Source organism: Chionomys nivalis, chromosome 26 (assembly GCF_950005125.1).
Source record: "Chionomys nivalis chromosome 26, mChiNiv1.1, whole genome shotgun sequence".
In the NCBI taxonomy this organism is placed as follows: Eukaryota; Metazoa; Chordata; class Mammalia; order Rodentia; family Cricetidae; genus Chionomys; species Chionomys nivalis.
In genome coordinates this window covers 800590-821730 of record NC_080111.1, presented here as the reverse complement: position 1 = coordinate 821730, position 21141 = coordinate 800590, and the positions used below count along the sequence as shown (strand labels likewise).

General features: G+C 43.4%; 1 protein-coding gene across 1 annotated transcript in view; it reads left to right on the top strand.

The window, feature by feature from the left end:
* Positions 1 to 1439: 1439 nt before the first annotated feature.
* Cdk15 (cyclin dependent kinase 15) overlaps positions 1440 to 21141 on the top strand; it is a 71227-nt gene continuing 51525 nt past the window's right edge. Inside the window, exons 1-8 of the mRNA XM_057758740.1 lie at positions 1440 to 1565; positions 2275 to 2424; positions 2626 to 2720; positions 8319 to 8398; positions 12349 to 12443; positions 13428 to 13490; positions 15215 to 15338; positions 16639 to 16759. Of these exons, the coding sequence (XP_057614723.1) occupies positions 1440 to 1565; positions 2275 to 2424; positions 2626 to 2720; positions 8319 to 8398; positions 12349 to 12443; positions 13428 to 13490; positions 15215 to 15338; positions 16639 to 16759 (854 nt within the window). The remainder of the gene's footprint in view (positions 1566 to 2274; positions 2425 to 2625; positions 2721 to 8318; positions 8399 to 12348; positions 12444 to 13427; positions 13491 to 15214; positions 15339 to 16638; positions 16760 to 21141) is intronic.

Below are 21141 nucleotides of genomic sequence, written 5' to 3'. Positions count from 1 at the left end.
CCAGGCTGGCCTCTAATTCATGACAATCTTCTTGCTTGTTTCCCAAGTGTTGAAAACCCAGGTTTGGGTCCCATACCTTACTTTCTTGTAGAAATTTTGAAATAAAACTTAAAGTACATGCTCAAGATTAAATCCTACAAGGTTTAAAACTTAACGTCTGAAAGTTCAGATGTTAGATATCATTAATGCTGTTGTAACAATAAACATAGTTCTTTTTCTCAGAGAAATTTTTGCACATGTGTACAAGTAACCTACATCCTGTGATTGGCATATTACAATGGCAATAATATTATGAGTGCCTCATAGAGCAAAAGTTCTGCCCAAGATTACAGACTACAAAGCAGTTTGATCCAGATTCCTGGAAATACCAAGTACTAATATGGTGTTTACATACACTAAACATTAACTATATGTATATTAAATGAACAAAGGGATAGGTGAAATAAGAATATATCTTATGCACATGCAAGTGTATATGCACAGAGAGAGAGAGAGAGAGAGAGAGAGAGAGAGAGAGAGAGAGAGAGAGAGAGAGAGATTTCCTCTTTATTTGAAAAAGAATCTTTCTACATAGTCCAGGCTGGTCTTGAACTCACCATCCTCCTCCTTCATCCTACAAAGTACTGAGATTACATGGTCACACACCTGTCTCAAACCACTCTATCACCGACTCTCATCACTGTTTGTGGCGTATTATCAACGTCCGTGTTTATTACATAGTATCTGAATACATGAGAGAATGCCTGTAGCCTGTCAGACTAGGAGATGCACTTTAACTTGGAGGCAGAGATGGAGCAGGAAGCCTTAGTTTTCTTACCATCCTACCATTCTGTGGCTTCTTTGACTCTAAAGGTTACCTAGATGGCAAGCTTGTTTTAATGTTAGAAAACAAGCCTGAGCCATGTGACTCACATCTGCAATCCCGGAACTAGAGAGGATGAGGCAGGAGGATTGCCTCAAGTTCAAAGATAGTTGGGCTCTTGTGGGAGACATTGCCTTAAAAGAAAAAAAAATTGAAAACCAAGAGGTTTCCAGATGAAAGGAAGGGATGAAATGTTCTTGAGTCGACCCCTTTAGTACAAGGGGAGTCCAATAAACACGTCAATGCGAATTCCCGAAAAGCAAATGCAGTCACAGCACTGACTTGAGGCTGGGGTAAGTGTAGTCAATGTACCCAGTAAAATTCTCTCCAGGAAGAGCTTCCTTGTTTTCCGGTGTGCACATGCGAACGCCAGCCGCTGCGGTTTTGATGCGTGGCTCCTTGCACTGATAAAAGCAAAAACTGCTGAAGTCATGAGGCTGCTCCAGACGGAGCCCTCGTGTGAGTCATGCTAAAGCTCCGCTCTGCTGACCTCTGGCAAAAAAGGGAGCGAAGGAGGACGGCAGAGGCGGATGGGGAGACGTTCAAGTGCGGGTTTTCTCCTTGAACCTGGACTATTATGGGTCAGGAGCTGTGTACAAAGAGGCTACAGCCGGGATGCAGTTGCTACCACCGTTCGGAGGGAGTGGAAGCGCACAGCTGTCGGAGAAGCCAGCCTGGGAGCGCCAAGGCTGCAGCGTTCGAGGTATTTGTATCCCAGGAGGAGCATCTTTCTTTATTGGTAAAGCAAGCAGTTCAGACAGACGCTCCCTTCTGCAGCAGGGTCTGAGTCCTCTGTGGTAGGTCTAAACTCATAAAAAAGAGAATTCTATTAAAGTCACAGAGGATTTACGGTCGTAGTTATCAAGTTTTGGGGTGTGCTTGTAAACCAGAAGAGGGGAGTAATCTTTGGCTTTGGTCTTTTTTGACTTGAAACAGAGAAAGTGGTTCTTCTCTGGACATCTCTGAGCCACTAAATGGCAGGGCTGAACTGTAAGAGGGCAAGCTGCCATACTGGTAGGTCCGCCGGGGAGTCTCAGTTTCAGTAATTAGCTCCTGATTATTAGCAGTGCCTTACTAGATTATTCTAAGATATTACATTAAGTACGCAGGGAAGCGGTTGGGCATGGGGGAGACCGAGTTAAACGGAGAAATTTGGAAACACTCATCAAGGAGACTGAGTTAAATTATGCAGGCAGAGGAGAAATTTGGTATTTCGGTGATCGGTACCATGGTGGTCTCTAAGGGATCTGACTTCCAGGAGAGGAGCCTTTAGGGAGTGGAAGGAGCTTAGAAACAAAGAAACAAACACAACAGGCAAAAAAAAAAAAAAAAAAAAAAAGAGAAAAGGCTTCGTCAGCTACCAAAATTTGATTTTATACACACTTTACTCCTGTACTTTCTTTTCCCTCTAGCTAACAGACAGAAAAGGAGCATCATGTTCCACGGCTTCATTTTACCCCAGGGGACTCCAGGCTGTCAGTAGCCAGAAGCTGGAGAGGAAAAGGCCACGGAGCAACAGTGATTCTTTTCAGGAAGAGAATCTGCGGCAGGGGTTGCCATGGGTGAGTGAGCCACTGACAGTCATCGAGAAGGATTTTAAGGGTGCTTGTCTAAGGGAAGCTGGCCCTCGCCTTCCTGGGATACCTATATGGGTCCCTCCCCTCCCCCCAATACTGTCTAATGCCCCAAGGGAAAAGACAAGTCAACATTATTTTCTAAGTGCTCTTTCTGTCTTCCCGTCTCTCACCCCACCCTGTAAGCAGAAGAAGAGCCTCCCCTTTGGGGCAGCCTCATCTTACTTGAACTTGGAGAAGCTGGGAGAGGGTTCTTATGCCAAGGTTTACAAGGGGATTAGCAGGTAAGTCCCTTGTCGAAGACTGCAGTTGGGGGTGTCTCCTAATGCATTATAAATTTCCGTCAACATGTCACAGACATTCATAACCTTTGGAGTAGTGTCGGGACATCTGGGTTAACGGGAAGGAGATGTGATTTTAACAACCCCGAAAACAGAACAAAACAAAAACAGCAACAATAACAACAACAAAAAACCCACAACAACACAGTTCTTGTCTAGCTAAAATCAACCGCTGGAGAAGGTAGACTTTCTCCTCTGTTGACTGAAAGAACAATTGCCAGCTGGTCAGGTGTCTCTAGAGAGTGTTTCTTGACCCTTCCTAAATCTCCAGTGTGGATATGCAAAAGCTATGCCAGCATCTTCTGCATCTGCTGCACAACGTACAAAATGGCTGGGGTAAAGAAGGTTTATCCAAAGCCCAGGTACCAGTTCTAAGACAGAATTCTGGTCTTTCTGGTTGCCTTCTATTAAGTGTAAGAAAGGTGGAAAACTTTATCCCTTAATTTGCGGTATTCCAATATAGAAAATATGACTTAATGGTAGTCTTATTTTAAAAGTACAAATCTCATAATACGAAGTATTGTTATTTATCTTAGAATTTGTATATTTGTTGTTGTCTTTGTTAAAATAAGATTACTAGGAAAATAGAATTTCAGATTTATTGTATAGAACCAGGATTTGATTCATGACTATAGATTACCCTAGGAACTAAGAATATAAAATATTTCCTTCAAGAAACTCAGCTCAGAAATAGGATAAAAGTGCATTAGAAATGCTTCCTGACCTGAGTTCAAATCCCCATAACCACATAAAAATCCAGGTGGAGCTACGCATGCCTAAACCCCAGTGCTGTGAGGAGAGAGAGGAGTGGAGACAGCAGGGTCGGTTGGGCTTGCTAGCCACCAGACTAGCTTTAGAGCCAGCACGAGACCTTGCCACAAAAGACTAATACATGTATTATGTATAAGAAAAAAATCATTTATTTCTACTGTATATAATATACCTCAAAAGGATTATATATATGCATATATATGTATATTACATAGGAAGGGAAAGAGGTTTATAATATAATAAGTAAATATAATACAGTATCATATATAATAAATAAAAATAATATAATGAATATAATATATAATATAATAAAACAATACGTCAATACAAACATATAATAAAGACAATGTAATAAATAAATATAATATATAATATAATAAATAAAAATGAAAACTGGGGGTGGGTGCAATGGGAATGGAATGGGGGCAGCGAGGCAATCACGATTTTATAAAGAGCCGTGAGAAGAGGCCTTGCTAAGAGAGAAAGGTTTGGACAGGGAATCTGAGAGAGGTGACGATGAACTAGATGCAGGGACACAGAGGACAACTCCAAGCAGGGGAAAACAACTTTAAAAAAATCCCTGTGTCAGAATCAACCCCAAGGTAGGAGGAGTAGGAAGGGGATGAGGGCTGGGAGGAGCTGGCGGGAGTATGTGTGAGTCAATGGATTCCAAGGCATTTGCAAACACAGGACAGTCAGAACCTAACACCGTAGAGATGACATTGGCTCCCTGACTTCTGGGTTTGATGTGTACTAACTAAACGTGCCCCCTGAAACACTTAGGGAGCTGGTGTTTAGACCCCACCCTGACCCCTGGGGATCCAAATCCATGGATGCTCAAATCACTTACAAAAGACGGCACAGTATTTGCATACAGCGCCATACGATGGACATGCTATGCAAATAGCCGGATGTGGTGTTGTGTAGGAAATGATAAGAAAAGGAATCAATGCACAGTCAATACACATTCAATGTACAATCAATATTCTTCCCAAATATTTACACACACACACACACACACACACACACACACACACGGCACCCACAGACCCAGAGATCTGGTTTTACAGTCTAAGTACAATTAAAATTGTACAGCACACACATAAAAGATAGATCAAAGACTTTTTTAAAATATCAAAGTCTTTCTAATATAGCCCTAGCTAACCTGAAATTCAAAATGTAGACCAAGCACGCCTTGAACCTGTGATCTTCCTGTCTATGCCTCAGTACTGGGATTACAGCACACACCACCACACATGACAGAAATGTTATTTTAGAAAGCTCTGAATATGTACAAATACAAGTAATCAGTAAAATTTACTAAATACACGTGGCGACCTTTCAAGTCAGCAGGAAATAGAAAATGTTCCCCCAAACAGCGCTGGGACAGTCGGCCTTTTTGAAAATTGAATGCAGAATAAGAATACAGTGGCCGGGTGATGGTGGTGCACGCCTTTAATTTCAGCACTTGGGAGGCAGAGGCAGGAGGATCTCTGTGAGTTCGAGGCCAGCCTGGTCTATAAGAGCTAGTTCCAGGACAGCTGCCAAAGCTACAGAGAAACTCTGTCTCAAAAAATATAAATAAACAAACAAACAAATAAATAAATACAATGGAGTAAAGATTTAAATGAACAAAGAAATGCACAGCAGTTAGACAGAAAGATGAAGTGGGTGCATCCTTGAGACTGGGGAGGTCGGTTTACGCATATAACATTTGATATGGGGGATGGAGTGAGCACGGTGCCCATCCGCCCACGGGCGTTCCAGAGAGCACCAATTCCAAGACACTCCAATAAGGGTTTCATTGAAACAGCTGAAGTCCAATGGATGCTGTCAACCATAGACAAAACCAAATTTTTTTACAACAGATGCCTTCAGACCTGCAAAACTGCCTGTGTGTACCACGGCTACCCAAGAGCAGTGGAAATCCTGAAAGTACACAGCATTTCTAAACATATTTGACAAAAAAGCTGTTGTTGTTGTTGTTGGGTGGGTGGAATAGAATCTTACAGAGCCATGCTCTCAGTAAAATATTCTGGGAAATTAGTATTTCCCGCATAAAAAAAAAATTTAAACTCGAAACTTGAAAGGCAAGGGAAAGCAAGCAGTAAAAATCTATGTCAAACGTTCCCGTAAAAAAGGTGAGGGAGGGACAGAATAAACAGAAACAACAGGGAAAATGCAGTTCCAGATGTAAAGAAATTAATTAAAAAGCGATGTATGCATAGGCCAGACTGTGGAGGTAAAAACAAAACTAACCTCTCCCTGATGAAGGGTTTGGCACAGTGGCGTGGGCATCAACGGAAGAGTTTCCAAGGGGAAAACCTGCCAAAACCAGGGCACAAAATTAAGTGGTATTGAGTTATAACCCAAAGAATAAAATATCTATGAGTCGCTGCTGCTACAAAGGAATGGCTCAATAAATTAATAAATAAGAGAAGAGAAACAAATCTCCCATGCAAAAGAATTCCAGATTTCTTACACAGGTCTATTGTTGGAAGAGGATCTCAGTGGGTCCATTGCCCAAAGTGCACCAAGTTACACTTAGTGATGTCGATTCTAAGATAGTGACTTTGCAATAGACGGTCAACAAGTGCTACCTCAAACAGGCAGTTACGGTCAACATCCAAAGACCCAAGTCATGGCCAAAGAGAGCCCCCATGGTACAATATCATCAAGATGGTTCTTAACCATCCCCAAATTCAGAATCCCAGCTTAGTCTTAAGAGAAACTTCAGGAAAAAATGTCTAAGAGAGGAACACTCTACGAAGTTCTTAACCAGCATGCCCCAGGACCATCCAGGTCACCAAACCCAAGGAAAATCTGGCAAAGTGCACAGACAAGAGGACCCTAGGGAGACACAGCAACTAAATGTAGTCCTGGATAGCATCTTGGGCAATAAGAAGGTCATGAAGTAAAAGCTGAAGGAATCCTAATATGCTTTAATGACATTCATCAATATAGTTCATTAATTATTATCATTATTTTACACTAGTTTAGTGTTTTGGTTTGTTTGTTTGTTTTGTTCTTTTGTTGTTGTTGTTGTTTGTTGTTTTTTAAAAAGACAGATACATGAGTTTCAGTTCTGGCTGACCTTCAAATGTAGCTGAGGATGACCTTGAACTCCTTAATTCTCCTTCCTCCATCTTCCAAGTGCTAGAATTACAGGTGTGGGTCATTGTGCGCGACTTGGTTCATCAGTTGTAATAGCGTCACCTTCCTAAGTAAGAGTCAACAGTAGTAGAAACAGAGTGTAAGGACGTGGAAACTTTCTATACTATCTTCTCAATTTTTCTAGAACTCTAAAATTGTTCTCAAAAAATGAATTTTAAAGCAAAAACCAAATAAAATGAAAAATTATCATGATCATTTCTGTAGCTAAATCTTTTCCTATAGTCCCCATTATTTTCTTTTTTTTTTTTTTTTTTTGGTTTTTCGAGACAGGGTTTCTCTGTGGCTTTGGAGCCTGTCCTGGAACTAGCTCTGTAGACCAGGCTGGTCTCGAACTCACAGAGATCCGCCTGCCTCTGCCTCCCAAGTGCTGGGATTAAAGGCGTGCGCCACCACCGCCCAGCCCCCATTATTTTCTTAAGGGAAGCAGTCTCCTGCTAGCCCAAGCTAGTCTCCGGAACTCACCACGTTGACCAGTCTGACATTGTAACAACCTTCCTCCTACCTCAGCCTCTCAAGGGCTAGGGTTACAACAGGAGCCACCATGCCCATCATGGTATTCTTAAAATAACCCCAAACTGTAATTTATAAGAATTTGGAATTGGCAGAACACACTGTGGTGTGTCTGTATGATAAAATACTATAACATTATTAAATATCCCATTTTGCAATAGTAAATAACAAAACCAGGCATGGTGGCTTATGCCTATAATCCCAGGACTTGAAAAGTTGAGGCAGGAGGATTGTTATAAGTTCAAGGCTAGCTTGTTTATTAAAAACATCATGAATGATAAGTGAAAATGTGAAACCGAGAGAGAACAGATTATTGAGAGTGAATCTCTCTGTATTAGAAACAACATGGTCATAAAAACCTTCTTGGGTATTTACACTTATCTAATATCTAAACAAAACTATACATAAGTGGAGAGAAGACAGAGGGAGGGAGAGGAAAAGGAGAGAGAACGGTGAGACATAGGTAAACCAGACAATACTTTGGAGAATACTGCTGATGTTGGCTGTTAACAAGCTCATTTAGGAGAATTGAAAGTTGGAAGTCAGTCAGGACTACATTTCAAGACCCACATCTCCCTCCCCTGCGCACGCAAACACACATACACACACACACACAAAAAAAGAAAAAAGAAAAAAGAAAAAGGAAGAGAATTTGGCTGTTATCTGAAACGAAGGGCAGAGAAACAGTAGGTTTTGCAAAGTAAGTGACAAGTTGACTTTCATCTGAGAAGTATGTCCCCAGGGACTCTACGGAGAGTGGACAGAAAAGATCAAGGAGACAGTTATGAAGCCACAGCCAAAGTTAGATGGCAGACAAGCCTGGCTTAAGTGCACCAAAGGGATCAGCAAACACCAGGAGGGAGGTGGCCTCTAGACGCCTTCCTGCTTACTCTGAATGTCCTATAAAGAAAATCTACCATGCGAGTAAAGAAAAGGCTACTGGGAAATATATATGCCACACGTTTTATGTGTAACGGGCTCGTTGTTTTGAGGAAATTGTGGGTTTATATTCTAGGGCTTGTGGAAGAAGCTGTTGCTTTGAACCATCTCAGTGAGTGTGTGTCTGTCTGTCCTGTCCCTTCCTAGGATAAACGGACAACTGGTAGCTCTGAAAGTCATCAGCATGAACGCAGAGGAGGGTGTCCCTTTCACAGCCATACGGGAAGGTAAGACCAGGAAGAAACGAACCCCAGAGGTTGTTTTGTTGACTAGACGTGGTAAAACCACTGTAAAGGATTCCGTCTGCCCACTCAGCGTGCCATCTCTGGTATTTTTAGAAGTGATGTTATAATTTCAAATTTTGATTTTGTTGCCAATTCCCCAAGATTATTTTCACTATCGTTTTAGTGTTTGTTCTTGAAGACAGCGTTCAAAACTTCTGTCCATAGTATGACCTCTATGAGTGTTTATTAAATGTTTTCTGTATGCTTGGGTTTATACTAAAGCTATGTCTACACAAACCCAGAGAGAGTCATTCAAAAGAAAGAGAGAAGTGTAACACCATAGTAATTCTTAGTGGGGATTCACCTGATCATAGCCCATTTTCTTGTTTCGTTTTTCCCACAGTACTTAGGGATTGAACCAAGGGTCCAGCACACACACACACACACCTACACACACTTATTTCTTTGAGACAGAGTCTCACTAAATTTCCCAGACAGGTCTTGAACTTGCAATCCTTCTGCTTCAGCCTCCAGGGTAGAAGGCATGTTCTTTCTGCATTTTCTTTCTCTCCCTTCTTCTCTCTCTCCCTTTGGAGCTGTCTCTATTTTGTTTGTTTGTCTGCTACACAGCCTCAGACTTGCTATGTAGCCCACTCTGACCTCAAGCTTGCCGTCCCCCTGCCTCCGCTTCCTAGAGCTGGCCTTACAGAGGTGCCTTGACAAACCTAGCTTCCTGGGTTTTCTTTGCACCGTGGGCAGCATCGCAAGGAGGTAAAGACGTCCGGGTCTGCCTCATCTGGCTGCTAGGGGCTGATGATGTGGTTCTGGTCCATAGTTTCTCTAAGACTGGGTTCACAGAAGAAGTGGCTGTTAACAGGACGTGTTTCAGAGAGTGTTATAAAGACCAAATGAAGTTGGGCGGCAGTGGCACACGCCTTTAATCCCAGCACTTGGGAGGCAGAGGCAGGCAGATCTCTGTGAGTTCAAGGCCAGCCTGGTCTTACAGACCTAGTTCCAGGACAGGCTCCAAAGCCACAGAGAAACCCTGTCTCGGGGAAAAAACAAAAACAAAAAAATAAAATAAAAAATAAAGATCAAATGAGAGCACATGATGCTTATCTTTCCAGGGCTCAGTAAATAGTCACTGCTCTCATTTTATTCTTGAATTTTATTTTATTACTTTTATATTACTGATCAATGAGAAGATTTATACCACAATATTTACCACTAATAACTTACAAACTTAAAACCAACATAGTGAAACAAAAGAATACAATTTACCAGCATTTCACCTAAGGTTGTTGGTTGTTTGAGGCAGGGCCTCCTAGAGCCCAGACTGGCCCCAAACTCACTGTGTAACCAAGGATGGCCTGGAACTCTTCATCCCCCTGCCTATCCCTCACAAGGGCTACATTGGTAGACATGCCACCACACTCAGCTTTACACTTCCTGCTGGGAAACAAATCTTGGGCCTCAAACATGCTAGGATATTAGTTACGTTTCTGTTGTGGTAAAATGCCACAACCAAAGGAAGAAAGAGTTTACCTGGCTGACAGTTCCAAAGAGATAAGAGTCCGTCATAGGGGAGACGGGATATTGGGAGAGACAGAGCAACAAAAAGCCTCCGTGGTAGTAGGAACAGGAAGCTAAGAGATGACACCTTCAAACACACACACACACACATACACACACACACACACACACACACACACACGAAAGAGCAAACCGGAAGTGTGCGATGCTGAGTTCTCAAACCCTGAGTCTTCGGTCATGTGTTTCTTCCAACAAAACTGCAGGGTCCCCAGACAATGCCACCAACTAGGAATCCAACACTCAAAAACTCAAGCCTCTGGGTTGCATTTCTCATCCAAACCCCCCCACATTCTCATCAATGGAGCCCTTTGCATGACGCGATTACTATCGGTCTCTGAAAAAAAAATCAGAGAAATGGCCCTCCCTCAGACTTCCGTTCTTCTCTTAGCTCTGTTGTCTTCCCCTTCTTTCCTGAGTACACACTGGATGCAAAGGATAGTGCTGAAAGCTTGAGAGATGAGCAGAGAAAGCCCCATTCTTCATTCTGATGTTTTCAGTCTTAACAGAGCAGACAATTCAAGCATTGAGTGTGTAGAGGCAGTTACAAGCTCAGACGACAATGAATCAGTGTAACTAATGGAGAGGGCGGATTTCGGGCTGAATTTAGGAGAATAGGTTATGCAAACAGGCATAAAAAAAAGCAATTCAGAAAATGAGTTTATAACTCAATTTGATTCCATTTTCAAAAGCCTCTGATGCCCCTGGGAAACATTTTCAATTTAAGTAGAAAGGCCAAGAAGCTATCAGTTTAAGTGGAGACTCATCCTGATAGGATCAAGTGCAATTTGGGGGGGACCCATGGTTTAAGTGTTTAACATAATGGAAGCCGTACTTACTGGTGTACTTATGAGTCATCCAATCGAGAGGGCGATCACATTTGGTGACTGACGTGCAGCTAGGTGGAAAGGTATCTCTGAACACAGTAAAAGCGTCCTGGTCACTGGGCTAGCGGGGACTTCCTGTGTTGAAACTCTCAACATTCTCTGGGCATGGCCTTTCGCAAGCTGGAGTTCACTAATTGCTCACAATGGGCTTTGTTCCTATTTTCCCTCGAGCTGGGTTCTCCGGGTCCACATCTGGCAGGCACAGTGAAACCCTGGTGCAGCAGATTCTGCTAACAGATGCACAGATGTTCTCGGCCTGGCTCAAAGCCCACCCTGCCCCACCCCCCCATGGATCGTTCTCTCAGCGTAACCATTCCTGCATCGATCCTTTGCCCGGTGCCGCCCGCCACACAGGTGTTCGCAATTACAGTTAGGGCTCCGTTGTGGACTCCTCGGTTTGTTTTATAGACTGCCCCTTACTGAAAGCTTTGCTTGTATGATATGAAAAACCACAAAAGGATTTTGACACATCGGAGGTGGTTTGGCTTCCAGCTCCCAACAATGGCCGCTTCTATTTCCTTCAACGTGAAAGCTTGCAGCCTTGAAAGCGAGGCCCCACTTAAGAACTTCGACACGGGTTCAATTCCCCCTGGTTAAGATCTCGATGGATGTGAGGCCAGAGAGACCAAGGTTAAATGGGAAGGGATGGAAACCTCAGGGAGGCTGGGAAATTTGTCTGGAGTCATAGCGTTCTTCAGTATTAGAACCCATGTCGGTTATATTTAAATTCTCTCTCTACTACATAAAACTGCAAAGGCTTGCTCGATTGACTCTCCTTCAGCAAGAGTAAAAGCGGAAGAACAGAACTCTGCTCTGTGATGCTGTCTGTGTGAAAATTAAGGCAGACTGGGAAGTAAGACTTCAGAAAAGAGCCCGATAGTGTGTCATCTGCAGCTCTCCAGTTTCTCCTACAGAGCCTGGCAATGGCAGCATTTAAACTAGAAACAGTTGTGGCTGAAAACCCTTTGGATCATTGTACTTACTTCTAATCTATTTGTGAGAAAACTCACCAAAAAAAAAAAAAAAAAAAGAGGTTCAGGAACCTTGCTGGGGGTCATCCGATAAGATCAACAAAGGGTCTGATTAAAATCTCATGTCAGCCATTCCCACAGATGGAGGAGGGCATGCCTGGCTGACAGGAATTCTGCTGAGTACAACCTGATCAAGGACATAACGTATTCTTTGCATAGTTACAGCCTTATGAGAAGTAGCCCCAGGGTAATGGCATAGGAGAGGGATATTTTTAAAAGTTTAAAATTATTGTTCTTAGTGTGTGTCTGTGTTCACACACCTGCCCAGGCATGCACGCTCAAAGCCGTGCCATGATGCCTATGTGGAGGTCAGAAGACAAATTCATGCAGTCATTATTTTGTCTTCTACCTGTTTGAATGGGTTCCAGGGATTGAACTCAAGATTGCCAGACTCATTGCCTTTCTTACCAGTGATGGCGGTCCCCTCTTATTTAAATCTTCCTAGCCTCTCTCCTGAAGGGACTGAAGCACGCCAACATTGTCCTTCTGCACGACATCGTTCACACCAAGGAGACTCTGACATTCGTGTTTGAATACTTGGTGAGTTCTCTAGACTTTTCCAGCACAGAGGGGAAAAGGCCTGGTGCTTGTATAATGAAACTGTTAATATTTTATGGCATGATAAAACTTTCATTGTGATGTGGAAGGTAGGATGTATTGTTGGGCTAGGCAGGGCCTTGCTGCTCTGACCAGCAATTAGTTGCACCTCTTTACCTGGATTTTGTCTGTCCCGACCCCCTTGCCACCAGGAATAGACTAGGATTCTGCATTTGCTTTCTCATAAAACTCTGTGCTTTTAAAAGGCTGTTTTGGGCTGGAGAGAGGTTAAGAGCACTCACTGGCTGCTCTTCCAGAGGCCCTGAGTTCAATTCCCAGCAACTACATGATGGCTCACAACCATCTATAATGAGATCTGGCGCCCTCTTTTGGCCTTCAGGCATACATGCAGACAGAATATTGCATACATAATAAATAAATAAATCTTAAAAAAAAAGGCTGTTTTAATTACTTGTAGAACCTGGTTTGTTTCTTTGGCAAAATGGAAAGATATAAAACACAAGATATTTAAAGGCCATATATAAGTCTACTAATGAATGACTCAATTTGTACTTTTGAAAGGGGGAAAAAATTCAAATGAGCAGAAAGAAATCCTGAGAGGAGTGTTCTTGACCTGCCTTCAAGGACTCTTGAAAAGTGAAGGTTTCCTTTGCTGTGTTCAGAACGAGTCACTCAAATGGAGTGTCTCTGTGCCAAGAAACGGGCTCTGATGTGCCGGCAGCCAGCTAGAAAGACATGCTCTGTCTGCCTCACAGAAATCTGCCTATACTCCTTTTATGCTTTAGTCTAAACATCTGCGTTTTTGCTGTGCCCCCTCGGGTACCCGGTATGATGTGGGATACTGTCCAAGCGCCCTTTAGTCTAAACATCCGCGTCTTTGTTGCGCCCGCTCGGGTACACGGTGTGATGCAGGATACTGTCCAAGCGCCGCTGACCTCTGTCCTCTTTCCCTGCCGTTCTATTTAGCACACAGACCTGGCCCAGTACATGTCTCAGCATCCCGGAGGCCTTCATCCTCACAACGTCAGGGTGAGTAATTTAAGAGACAGGCTCCCCTCTGGCAAGAACCCTCATGGGTACAAAACAATTACTATTAAATATAACAATATGACAAGACAATTATTAAATTGTCTGCATAACTATGTTTTGTGGGGGTTTTATTATTATTGTTTTGAAAGATTTATTTTTTTAAATTGTATGTATGTGCGTACATGAGTAGAAACCAAAAAAGGGAACTCGATACCCTTGTGTCGGAATTACAAATGGTTGTGTGTTGCTGTGTGGGCGCTGGGAACCCAGCTCTCATCCTCTACAAGAGCAGCCAGGGCTCAGAGCCAGTGAGCCACCTTTGGACAACACCACCTTTCCTTCTTAAACGTGGTAGTGTTCAACAGTTCTAATAGAGGGGTAGAGAAAGCAGGCATTCTGAGTGATTCAGAGGCAGAGTTCTGTCAGACACGTGGAGGAAACCGAGAAGAGGCAGTAGCGAGATGGCATTGGCGTCTAGACTGGGTCTAGCCTCGGGTCGATGTGTGACGGTGAGCTGGGGCGTGCCGGCTGCTAAATAGAATGCTCGGAGGAAGGCGGACTTTGAGGCTGGAGGATCACACATACCAGTCACTGAAGTGCTGAGAAGGATGAAAACAAACAAACAAACAAATAAATAAGAGCTCAGTAAGGAGCTGGAGAGCTGGAGACGTGACTCAGTCACTAAAAAACAAACAAACAAACAAAAACACTTTCTGCTCTTGCAGAAGACCTGGTTTGATTCCTAGTGCCCACATAGCAGAGATCTGTAGCTCCATTTCCAGAGGGTATACCACCCTCTTCTGGTCTCTGTGGGTACTACATGCAACCGGGACACAGACGTACATAGAGGCAAAACGTTCATATACATAAAATAAAATGCTTTAAATTTCTAGTAAAAAGTCCTGTCCTGTAGCTATGCAGAGAAGTAAGTGTTTTCTTGCTTGGGCAATTATTTCTATTACATTTTGTTTTCAACTTTGAATTTAAGGCTTTAAGATAATTTATGAATACAATGGTTTCTTTATTTCTTTTTCTCAAACTTAAAAAGTAAACAAATAAGCATCGTGTGTGTGTGAGAGAGGGGGGGGCAGCTTTGTGGAGTTTATTCTCTCCTCCCACCTTTATGTGGGTTCTGGGTATTGAACATAGGATTCCAGGCTTACACAGAAAGTACTTTACCTACTGATCCATCTTACCACGCCCCCCCCCCTTAATTTCTTAATGCCATCTAAAATATATTTCCCAGTTGGGTCTTTTGGTATCATAGATTTAAAAGAGTTCATATTGGAACCTGTAAAATCACAACAAGTATAATAAACTCTATCATTTCCAAATCAACTTTGACCTGACATACCAAGTCATCTGTAGGTAAAAATGATATCTTTCACAGCTAAACCAGCTACAAATGCTTCTAAGGAGACCTCAAGGTTTCACTGTAGATTTTAAGGAAGGGGAATTCCTTCAGTATCAAGGAACAAGATGTTGGGAAAAGCCAGAATTCCTTTGTTTGGGATGTAGTCTACTTGGTTCCCTTGACCCTTCCTCCTCTTTCTGAATGGTTTCTCTCTCTCTTTCTCTCTCTCTCTCTCTCTCTGTCTCTCTCTCTCTCTCATCTCTCAAGAGACACGTTCGCTATATTCTTTTAGAGGGCCATTTTTGACTTAGAGACGAAATCAGCACACTGCCGTTCCCGTGTCCTGAGGGATGGTCTTCATCTCTTACAGCTTTTCATGTTCCAGCTCCTGCGGGGCCTGGCATACATCCACCACCAGCACGTTCTTCACAGGGACCTGAAACCTCAGAACCTGCTCATCAGTCACCTGGGAGAGCTCAAATTGGCTGATTTTGGTGAGTCGCCCTCAGGTCTCCTTCTGGTCTATGAACAATGAGTCTTTTGTCTGTATTTACTTGAAGCGTTGGCTAGGCTTGGCCTTTAAAAACTAGAGCCCAAGAACGCGATGCTGTGTTGGATGTCAGATTGACATCCAGGAAACGTGAGGCAAGAGGGAGGGAGAGTGTGGAAGTTTTCTAGAATTTCATTAAGACATCTAGCCAGATGCCTCAAATAAGTCACTTTTGAGGTAGTGATGCCTGTAGAATAGACTGTACTTAGGAGATATCCCATATCTAAAGTGGTTAATGACAACTGAATCAGAATAGATCACAGCTATCCCAGGATGCAGAATAGAGAAGTTAATCCTGGAATGTAGCATGAACTCCTGCATAAATAGAAATGATATTTGTTTCTTCACCCTTAAATGTCAACAACACCTTGACAATATTCCTAGCAAAGGACGCAGACTTTCTCTATAACGGTGTCTTTCCTTTTATTCACAGATATGCGATACAGAATGCATAAACACACACACACACAAACATATATATATATATATATGTGATTTTAGATTTTATTCTCCTTTACAAGAAAGTAGTTAAGAGTCTGTTTTTGCTTATCGTTATATTCCTAGTGTGGTACTAACTGTTCAGTAAGAATTTTTTGAGACAGGGTCTCTCCATGTAGCCCTGGTTGACCTAGAACCCACTGTGTAGACCAGGCTGGCCTTGAACTGGCAGCCACCCTCCTGGTTCTGTCTCCCAAGTATAGGAATTACAAGTTAGCATCAGCCAAGTTATTTCGCTGCTACTGTAGAGACCCACAGTACAATGAAAGAGTGTTCTAGAAACAACCGTCCCTCACCACAGCAGTCAGAGCTGTCCTGGCAACCCCAGAGTGTCTTTCCCCAATCTTTACTTGTCAAATGGCTCACGATCCTTCAGATATAGGCCAAGTGTCTACTTCAGTGTAGTTATCACCTCCAGCTCCACACAGCTCAGAGGGAATCTGAATCTACAACCCATCCACTAAGGGCATGACTTGGAAGTTCAACATCACCTCTGTCCATACCAAGTAAGCAAGAACTTAGTCACCTGACCACACCCAGCTACACCAAAGGTCAACATTAAGAACTCTTCTTGCTGCCGTACACGCAAACCTCAGGACAGTTGACAGTTTCTGGTGTGAGCACCCACCACGGACACGTTATCTTTCGTGTTGTCTACTCTGCTGTGTATTCTCCCCGTGCAGCGTGCCACCGTGCCTCCCAAAAAGACCAGGATAACAAGCGCTATCTTTATCATCTTTGGACAGGTCTTGCTCGAGCCAAGTCCATTCCTAGCCAGACGTACTCTTCAGAAGTGGTGACACTCTGGTACCGGCCACCTGACGCTTTGCTGGGAGCCACCGAGTACTCCTCGGAGCTAGACATATGGTAAGAGCTAGTGCCAAAAAAAAAAAAAAAAGATACCCGTCAGTGAGGTCGCCTTACCTGTGTTTCATTTTGAAACACTGAAACATGAGGTGCTTTATAATACATGTCTCACCTGATTTTTGCATTCTATGGATTTTATAGTTAAAAAAGAAAGACTTGCCCAAGGCATCTTCTTTCCCCAGGTCTCTCTTCATCACACCTCTCCCCTTAGCTTTCCCCAATTTCTTTGCCTTTTCCCCTCCTTTAACTACCTGTTATCAGAGAAACAGACAAACATACATCTCCAAGCTATAGACAGGCAGACAGTTAAGCAAGCAAACAAGTAGTCAGACAGACAGACACAGGCACACACAAAATAAAACTAATATTAAAATAACCCCCATCACGGGCTGAATGCGACCATAATTTGGGCCTGAGAACTGGAGGCTTGAATATTCCTCAGGTGCAGTGGCGACCGGGTGTTATCAGACACTTGTCATTCAAGAGCAGAAATGTCATGTTACGTGGGTCTTACATTTTTCTTATATATCGGGGGGTGGTGTAAGAGGTCAGAGGACAGTGCTGTAATCAGTGCTCTACTGTGTGGATTCTGGGGACTCAAACTTCAGCTGTCCGGCTTAGCAACAGGCTCTTTCACCCACTGAGCTATCTGCCAGTCCCCGCCCCCACCGCTGCTTTGCTCTTGCTTCTAGAGCTTTCCCAGTCGTGAGGGGATACAGTTAGGTGTGTAATGACTTCACAGGTCTAACCAACTTCTCAACAGTAATAAAATATAGGGACCTTTCCCAAGGCCTTAGAAAACAGGACTTGTATAAACATGGGCTCTATTTTTAAAAATCAGTAATAGTATTGTTCTTCTTCAGAATGTTATTTTTAAAATCCAGATGTTATTTTACTTGAACGTGACTGATAGCATTTTTCTTTTTATTCTGGTAATGGAAGATTTTTCAACATTTATTAAAGATAATTACTTCACTCCGCATTCCCTTTTCTCATTCCAAGCTCTCTCTTGAATCTTTCCTCACAAATGCATGACCTCTCTTTCTTTAACACACGTAAGAACATGCGGATAGATAGGCAGGCAGACAGACAGAGATATATACCCTAAATACATAAACACTACCTTCTGAGTTTATTCAGTGTTGCTGGTTATGAGTATGATTTTAGGGCTCACCACTCAATTGATATTGGGTAACCAATTAGGGAGCTCATCCCAGGGGAGGGTTAATTTTCTAGCACCCAGGATATCTTGGCTGCCTGTAGTTCTTTGTAGGAGTGGGGTCCTGTGAGATCTGCCCATTCCGTGTTAGCATTCTGTTGGTGTTATCCTCAATCATGCTTTGTTTAGGCAACCCTGTTATTGAAGTGTTGGGGGTATACCTTCCCTGTCGTTTCTAGGAGACAGTCTCCCAGCAGAATTCCTGGTCCTCTGGCTCTTACAACCTTTCTGCTCCTTCTTCCTCCATGTGTCCTGAGCTTTAGGTGTAGGGTTGTGTTATAGATGTGTCCATCCGGTCTAACACCCCTGGTGTTGTGTTGTAGATGTATCCACCGGGTCTAGCACCCCTGGCCAGCTGTTCTCTGCATTTTTACAGCTGTGGTTCTCTGTAATGGTCTGTCTTCTGCAAAGAGAAGCTGCAGTTATTTGTGGATCTAGGGATAAGTACTTAGCATGCAGTTAAGAATGATGCTGCTTTGATAAAATAAGAAGAGCAGTCTCTCCTCTAAGACCCACGGCCTCTCTAGCCTTTGTCGTTGCCTAGGTTTCTAGAGCCAGGCATGATTTCCCTTCCTAATAGGCAGGCCTTAAGTCCAATCAGAGAGCTGCTGGTTACTGCCAAGAAATACACGCCACTATCGCACCCTTAGGGATGGTTTATCCTGCTGGGCACCGTGAAGGCTTACAGGTATTGCAGCTGGCTGGGACTGACTGCCGGTTTGCTTCCTTCCCTTGAAAGCTCACACAGCACCTTCTGGAAGTGGGAAAGCTAGTCCTCAGGAGAGGAGGCTTTCAGGTCAGCTCCAGCCCGGATCCTCTGGGTCCTGTATCTGAAGTGCACGTCAGTAATAGATTATTTTAAATTAAGCAGGTGATTTTTTAAGCAGAGTTAAACTTTTAGGTTTCCCAAAGAATTTTTAAAAGTGGACACAACCCCCGACCCCAGTGGGACTAGGTATGGAATTCTGATACCGGGCTCCATTTCTAAGGCTGTCATCGGCTGCTCAACTTCTCTGGGGTTGTCTCCCACACTGCTCTGCAGGTCCGACTTCAAAGGCCTGCAGCAGGTGCAGGCGCACTCTGCTCTTAATGATGCCTTTCTGCTTGTGTTTCACGAGCAGAGCAGAGCTTCTACCCATCCATCTTAAACTTGGTTTTATTATAAACTGTTTGAAACAATGAGATGTGTGTGTGTGTGTGTGTGTGTGACATATATAGGTAGATAGGTGATTCTCAATTGGGACGATACTATGCCCCAGGGGACATTTGGTAATGTCTGGAGACATCTTTTTTGCACACAGTATGTTTTAATCATGTTCACACCCCCAGCTCTCCCTTACCACCACTCAGACTCACTTCCCCAACTTCCCTCCTTATCTCATTTACTCTTTGTTTTGTTTTGGTTTTTTTGGTTTTTCGAGACAGGGTTTCTCTGTGGTTTTGGAGCCTGTCCTGGGACTAGCTCTTGTAGACCAGGCTGGTCTCGAACTCACAGAGATCCGCCTGCCTCTGCCTCCCAAGTGCTGGGATTAAAGGCGTGTGCCACCACCGCCCGGCTTTCATTTACTCTTTTAATAGCTCACCACACCTAGTTCACGCTGCCTATATACGTGGTGTGGTGCTATCCCCCGGACTAGGTCAACTCTAGGGCCACACCTTAAAGAAGACTGACTTTCCCTACCAGAGCATCCAGCAACTGGGTGCTCAGCTAGGGTTGGAGACTCACGAGCCCTACCCTCTCCGTCACTGGCTTAACCTTGTACAAGTCCTGTGACCTATCAAATCTATATCAAGCTTCCATAAACGCCTGGTCTGTTTCTAAGTTCTCTACTCTGTCGCACTGAGGTCAAATTTATCCATCCTCAGATTGGAATATTAATTTCCATAGCTTTATAACAAGAATTCATAGTTCGGAGGACAAGTCTCAGCCTTCAAGAGACTCTGCAGAGGCCAGGGAGAAGGCTTAGTGGGAACGGCGCTTGCTTGCTACGCAAGCATGAGAATGTGTTGTAAAGCTATGGAAATAACAAGGGTTTGTTGGCGCAACCCTGTCCTGGAGCTCACTCTGTAGACCAGGCTGACCTCAAACTCACTGAGATCCACCTGCCTATGCTCCTGAGGGCCAGGATTAAAGGTGTGCGCCATCACTGCGTGGCTATTCAAAACACCTTTTTTAAAATTACATTTTTCTAAGTGGGCTACAGAGACATCATACCTAACTCCTACTGCACCATAGGCAACAGATTTGAATGAAAGCCCAGTTCTCACAATCGCTACCTCAAAGGAGTAACACACACATGCTGGATTCTTCTGGAGTGCAACCTAGGAATGTTTTCCTTTAAGGCGTTTGTTAAGGGTGGGAAATGCAGTTCAGTTGGTAGAGAACTGGCTTAGCAGGAACAGAACTTACAACACCCAGCACAGGTGGTAGTCCTGTGAGCCCAGCTCTAGGGAGGGAGAAACAGGGGAGGGTCTGGAGTTCAAGGTCAGCTCCAGCAACTCAGCAAGTTTGGGGCCTTCCTGGGTGCTGGGAAACACCCCTAAATCCTGTGCGAGAGCTATCTTTCCAGCTCTCCAAAGCACCTTTTTAAAAACTGACCCCCTGTTTGTTTATTTATTTATTTGTGTAATTTATCGATGTATCTTACCTAAGTGTTGGTCTACCATCTAGATCTTAAGTTCTTTATATCACTCCCTACTAAAAAAGAACTTTGGCTCTTGGAGGAATGATCTGATTTTAAGGTAGGAGCAGGGGAGGATAAAAGGGATCTTGAAACAAAATGTTTTCTTACAAGATGATACAAAATAAATGGAGACATATCTAAAGGGAAGCAGTCTGACAACGTTTCCTCTGCTCAAATCTGGAACGCTTTTAACATCAAAGAAAATTATGAGGGAAATTAATTATAGCCTAGCGAGTAACGAGTCTATACTGAGGACAGTTGGGAAGAGAAGTCCCACCCCATCCCATCCCACCCCCACAGTAGAATTCCAGCTAATGATGGAAGAAACAAACAAATAAAAAACCAATACAGTAGCAAACCACTGTCTCCCAACCAATACAGTAGCACTCGGTTGAAACAAGGTTCACTGCTGTTTGACTAAAAGGAAAAGAAATGTTCGCTGAGGAAGAGAGACATTTCCACGCCACAAAGCATAGCTT